General features: G+C 43.9%; 1 protein-coding gene across 2 annotated transcripts in view; it reads right to left on the bottom strand.

The window, feature by feature from the left end:
- Positions 1–6,629, bottom strand: part of PHEX (phosphate regulating endopeptidase X-linked) — a 190,491-nt gene that overhangs the window by 130,137 nt on the left and 53,725 nt on the right. For both annotated transcript variants that reach the window (XM_019666156.1, XM_019666164.1), the window contains exons 6-7: positions 5,441–5,509; positions 2,813–2,929 (exon numbers count right to left, since the gene is read on the bottom strand). In XM_019666156.1, the coding sequence (XP_019521701.1) occupies positions 2,813–2,929; positions 5,441–5,509 (186 nt within the window). The remainder of the gene's footprint in view (positions 1–2,812; positions 2,930–5,440; positions 5,510–6,629) is intronic.

Genomic DNA, 6,629 nt, shown 5'->3' with positions numbered 1-6,629 from the left:
CCAGCGTGAGCAGCCAGCAGCCGCAGTGAGTGGCCGTCCAGAAGCCGGCGACTGATCTGCCTCGCCAGAGAAGAGCGCAATGATGGTGCCAACTTGGGCAGTGAAGCAACATCCTCCACAACTAGATTGAAGAACAACAACAAAAAAAAAACGACAGCAACTTGTCTGTTCCCCTTCCCCCAATTCCCCAGCTCTGTTCCCATCCCCCCAATTCCCCAATAAAAAAAAAATCTTTAAAAAAAAAAAGAAAAGAAACTTTCCTGTCCTGCTCAGTGTGAGAAACACTGTCCTCAGCACAAAAATACCCGGAATCCCTTCCTCACCTATAACGTGGAAGGACAAAATCTATCGCTGGCCTGGTTTTGACAGCCAAACTGAGGTTGGTCAATTGAGACAAACATCCCATCTTCACCTGTGGTGTCCAGATAATGGCCTCAGTGTTTCACAAACCACAGACCACCCTTCATCCCTGAGGCCACATTGTCACTGAAGAGCACTAAGCTATCTGGACACCACTGCCACCTGTGATCATTCTGTCAACAGCTCATTCCGTCACTTCCCCTCTTCCCACTGTTTCTCTGGCCTTGAGAGTCCCCTGGCCCCACTGCTGGAGGTAGGAGTTCACTAATCATCCAGATACATACTTCCAAGACTGTGTCTCCAGCTCTGGCTCTTCACTCTTTCCATTCCCAATATGCACGCTCTTGGCCATGTTGCCAACACCAAATCAAACTGAAGCTTCTAGCCCCTGCGTGTTTAATCCAGTCTAAGAAGAGCAGCAGTGATCATCTTCCTCACAGGCCATCTCAATAACTTCCACGGCCAGGCAGTAGCTCTCCCTACCCACCCCTGAACTGCATCATCATTTTGCCTTAAGGCCCTCCATCATCTGATTCCCTTGCGCTACACTTGCCATCTCCCACAGGACTCTCCTACCTTTGCAGGGCCATCCACCATCACCACACCCAGGGCTGGAAGTATTCAAGATTTTGCCTCAATTCATTTCCTCTGTCAGGCCTTTTCATAACCTCCACTTGGCTCCACTCATGAGGGCCACTTCATCCACAAGATGTCCCCTTGTGCACCTATCTCTCTAGCTGGGATTGGTTAGATGCACACTTCCATGGCTGGATTTACAATGACTGATTTGTGCTCAACTCGGCTGCCCTGCCTTCCCAGAGAAGCGTCAGAAGTCTCCCTAGGACTGTGTGTCCCACTAATTTCAAATGTCACCAGTGACCTGGGATGTAACAGACGGAGGTAAGCATTACTAGCTGGCCCAAAATTCATGCACCACGGATTTTTCAAGGCAAAGTCACAGAGGGCTGAGTGGCAGACATTTGCCCCCTCTTTTCTAAATGCTCTGGTACCTTCCTCATGCTCCACTGGAGACTGCATGTGTCTTACAAATAGCCTCCTGGCTCTGTTCGAATCATTGCCTCAGAGAATGTCCACTCCTCCTCCCTCTACTCAGGCTCGAAGCCCCAGGTTGGAGCCCTTTGGCCTCGAAGCTGTTTTCAGCTCTCTGCCAGCTACTTCCCCCCACCCCATGGATTTGTCAATTCATTTAGCCTCTTGACAATTCCCAGCCCTGCCTCAGCCCAGCTGTTTTCAGTTCCCTTTTTGGTCTAAATCCCGGGCTCAGGGCAAGGCCTTCTCCAATGTATCAGAGCTTCAGTCCAAATTACAGCTCTGGGTCTCCTATTTGCCTCTAGACGTGGCTCAGAGGCACATCTTTGACCAGAACATCTGCAGTGCTCTTTGCACAGCCTTCAAAGGTGACACGCAGGAATGAAATTTTTACGCTGCAAGTAGGAGTCTGGAGGGGAGACACACGGATATCACTGCTGCCGAGAAAGACTCATTCCTCCTGGCCCTTACCCATCATCCCAACTCCATGCCTCAATACCCACCACCATCTCACCAAACACAAACCAAGCAACATTTGGACCCACATTCATTTCAGGCTTTTTACCTGCTTGTTTTAAAACATTACCAACTCCTATGCAAGAGCTTATTTGTTTTTGTTTCTACTACAAGGTATCCCCCACAAGCATATCTCACTATATTTGTTCTTTCTCGTCCTGGGGATGTATAAGAATTTTATCCTTTAGTTCTTCTAGAAAAACGAAGTTATTCTATGAACAAAGCTAACCATTTAAGATTTCTCATTCTCCCTCAAGTTTGTTCTTATATCTTTTTGTCTCCTCCAATAGCCTAAAAGAATTCAAGGCGACTGTCACTGAACAAAGTGTGTGACACAATGACATTCATTAAAGTGGGGCAAGAAAAGAAAGAAAAACAGTGTTAGGTACAAAGTAGCATCAAAAAGGCAGCTAAAAATGCTTACCAGCATGACCTGTACACTTTCTGTATCAAACTGTGTATCCAGTATGGGTGTACAGACTTCCCTAAGTCTCAATCTAGGTCAAACTAACCCTGAGTGGAGAATGGTGTAAAGAGTAGATTACATTAAAAATTACCTTCCAGTCAAATCAATAAGGATTTATTAAATAGCTATTCTTCTAGTGGAGCCACTCAAGAGTGTCTCTAGGAAAACGTAGTCAGAGGGTCTCTGGCCACAGCTGAGCAGCATATGGACACTGAGCGGGTGCCAACCAGGGAGGCAGGAGGAATGAAGAGCCCTTCTTCCCGTCACGGTTCTTCTCCCTGTTACTTCCCAGAGGGGATGCTCTTAGTTCTACCTTGGACCCAAAGGACAATGTCACAGAATGCTATTTTATATAGCTTTTCATTCCAGATAGACGTCCTTTAAAATAAGGAAAAGAAGAGATTTTAAATGAAGACTTACCTCGGCTATCTTAATTTCCAATCTAAGCACCGACTTCATGTCATGTTCTGCACGGGAGCTATTAGCTCCCAAAAGCACGGCAGTATCCACCATGAACTTGTAAAGGGCATCCCGATACTGTAAGAGATAAAGAGGAACGTGAACATGACCACAAGCTATTAGGAAGTATGTTTCAGGGAGAGAGGGGAGCAGAAACAGTGGGTAGAAATACATTTTCACTTTCATTTCACTCCAAGGATGGTGCAGGCCATTATGCATCACCCACCACCCACCTACCACCTTGGGAGAAAGAAGAGTGATGGTTACTTGCATACTCTTTCCCGGAGAGACAGAGATGTCCAGCCACCAAGAATCAAGAGAACTAGTTTTGTGGCAACCAGCAATATTATGGATGCATGAAACATCTCCAAATGAGCCAAGAATAGAAAGTCAAAGGTCAGGCTCCTCTTTCCAGCCAAGAGAGGCTTTAATAAAATAATGGGAAAGAGCTGTTGCTAAAAGCAGGCGGCATGATCCATGAAGCCTAGTGGGAACTGTGATTTATTCTCTTCCAGCTCAATTTACCCACCTTCACACTGAAAAAAATAAAAGGCCAGCAACTGCAGCCCTATGTCTTTTCAGTTTTGTATGGTTTTTGCAAAATTCTCCTTATTACCTCAGGGAAAAAATAAGGAAGAGATGAGAGAAATGATGAAGTGAAACCAAGCAAATGGCAAGTATAGAATTTCTTCCCTGCATGTTCATAAACCCATTGTCATGATATTCATATGCCATTGGAGGGGGGAACCCCATTTTGTAGGAATTGAGGAATCTCATTGGGGGGGTCCTCTCCGCTTTCACATATACTTGTAAGAACTCAATATACCAGGTATTAAATTATCTCATAGTTATGCTGTGGGAATAAGATTTCCTAACATACATCTTGATTCTGTAAGCTATTTTTACTATGTTTATGACCTCGGGGTCTATATAGTGGTTGGCATGTAGTAGGCCCTCAATAAATATTCGCTGAATCAGTAAGCAAGCTTTGCAAACAGTGTTAATTAGAAACAATGTTTTGCAATTCCCAGTTCAATTAAAAAAATATTCATTTCATCAGTACATGTGCAAGATGTCTTACTAGTCATTCTGTGCACGGGCGGGGTACAGATAAAAAATGAAATAATGCTTGAGACTGGTTCCCAGTATGTGATCTGGCTCTCAGTGTGTGAGGGAGATATACATGTAATTTCCTTAATAAAGCTGCTAAGTGCTTGAAAACTGAATAGCTGGAGAAGAATTCCAGCCTGGAGAAATCAGGGACATAGCATTTGAAGGTGACAGGCTCAGGAGCAATGAGCAGTCCTGGGAGGTGTACAATTCTGCCTTTGTTGGGGGAGGAAGAACTAGACAACACAGCAAAGGTGGTCTGGGACCAGGCCATAAAGAGGCCTTGAACTCCCTCCAAGGAATTTAGATCCTAGCTTTTGAGCAAAAGTATGATGGAAGCTGTGCTTTGAGATGAGAATTTGTCAAGTGGTGCTGGGAGGCACTGGCATGAAGGGAAGAAGTAACAAAAGGCTGTCTGCTGTAGTCAAGTCGGCAGTTACCAAGGATGTAACCTGGGGCAGTAAGAATAGAAAGGAGGGACCAGGTGGAAGAGAGTGTTTGAAGGTAGAATCCACAGCACTGGACTGATTGGTGATAGTGGGGAGAAGATTTCAAGCCTTGTTGCTGATAGGGTGGTGATACCAGCAGAAACAAAGGTGCCTCCAGATTGACAAAAGTTCATTCCATCCATTTTCAAGGAGAATTTGCCAGCCTTCTTTGATGAGTGTCCTCAGCCAGAAGGTTGCCTAGAATCTTGGCCAGCTTCCTGCCCTCCAGAACCTTCTAGAGATAGGGTCTAGTATAAGCAAAGGAGCAGGGGCTTCCATTGAGCCAGCACTTCCCAGTCGAAGTCCCTGCATTCTCAGGCTGGGCCAGAAACCAGACTGCTCCCTGGTCGAGGAGACCCTGTGTCTGAGGCTCCTTTGGAAGTACAACAAAGTTTCCAAAATGACTTAAAGTGTCAGGAATGAACCAGCTCTAATCCAATAATCAAAAATCTAGGTTTCCAAGTTAACCCAAGGAGTGTAACCTGATTGATCCCACCTAGTTCTCATTAACCTGGCACACCTGTTAAAAAACAGATTCTTGGGCCCCAACTTCAAGTTTACCAAATCAGACTCTCAGGGCTGTGGCCCAAGAATCAACATTTAATAGAAGCTTCCCAGGTGGTTCTTAAGCAGTACAAGCTGAGAACCACTGGTCAACTGTTTACTTCTGTAATGTCTAGTGAGCTCTCTGCACTTCTGAGAAATGGCTGCAAGGTCACTTCTTGGTTACTTCATCATTTGGGTGTGCTGTCTCCCCAGTTTAAGCATGAGGGCACTGAGCAGGGGGACTTGTACAGCCTTGATGCCCAGACATCCAGAAGACAGGGAGTGCCATTTATCTGCCTGAATAAAAGACCTTTGCTTCCTGCATTGGGAATATGGTCATCGAATAGCCACACTGCTCATTTCCAGTAAAGAGTTAGAAATTTTAGAACATATGAACCCAACAACAGCCTGACAAGGCACAGAGTTGAATATGAGTAAAACTTACAGACTTGGCTTCTGTGCTATTATCAAGGTAGTCTTCCCTCACGGCCAGGGAGAGCGTCGCTTGGTCCAGCTGTTGAAACAAAACAGAAAGTATTCTACTTGCACTGTAAATTTGTATATACCATGTTAAAAAGAGTCATGAGCTCTGCATGCCAGCCATATTTTGAGCTTGTGTCACCATTACCAAAACAACTCACTGCACTCAGACCTACATGCAAAAAGATACTTCAGCAGTGACAGATATTATAAAGCTTTAGAGGTCTGCCCCTGCTTCCTCAATTCATGGTTTTGAACCCTTTTGAGGTTCTAGCAATACTGAACAGCACCAAAGCTATTTCAGTTGAAATAGGTCTTAGAGATTGTCTGGATTTTCCCCTTAATTGATGGGTGGAGAAACAAGTCAGAGAAGTGAGGTGCCTTTCCCAATGTAACACAGATGGGCAGAGCTCAGAGGAGAACCACTGTTTCCTTTCACCAGATTCAGTATTCCTTTCATTGCCGTGTTTTCAAAATGTTAACCTGGATGGAGTTAATTCATCTGATGTCCTACCTCCCCACCCCTAAAATACTGTGTTGCATTGATTTATCTTATCTGAAAGGAATCAAATAATTTCATTTTGGGACATCTTAGCAAGTCTTAGAATCCTCTCTTCAAAGTTTAGGATAGGTGATAAAAATACAAATAATAGGCAGCAAAATAACTAGAATTATTACTATAGAAAAGTATAGTATTATTTCTTGACTTAAAACTTTCAGCACCTTAAAGGCAATCATAAAGAAGATAGTTTTTTCAAAGAAGGTGCTAGAAAAACTGTACAGCCACATGCAAAAGAAAAAGAAAGAAAGAATTTCAACCCATACCTCACACATGGTATAAAAATTAACTCAAACTGGATCATAGGCCTAAATGGAAAACCTAAAACTATAAAACCTCTAGAAGAAAATGTAAGGGAAGTCAGACGGAGAAATACAAATACCACATGATCTCACTTATATGTGGAATCTAAAGAACAGGACAAATGGGCATAAGGATATGAAAGTTCGAGGAATATAATTAATAATGTTGTAAAGATTTTGTAGGGTGTCGTATGGTCACATGTCTTGTTAGGGAGACCACTTCATGAATGGGGTAGAGGCTTGATCACTGCACTGTACACCTGAAGCTGTATGTCAACTATAAGTGAATATAT

This window comes from Hipposideros armiger, unplaced genomic scaffold (genome assembly GCF_001890085.2).
Source record: "Hipposideros armiger isolate ML-2016 unplaced genomic scaffold, ASM189008v1 scaffold_13, whole genome shotgun sequence".
Lineage (NCBI taxonomy): Eukaryota > Metazoa > Chordata > Mammalia > Chiroptera > Hipposideridae > Hipposideros > Hipposideros armiger.
The sequence above is the reverse complement of the archived record's forward strand: the minus strand, read 5'-3'. Positions and strand labels throughout refer to the sequence as shown.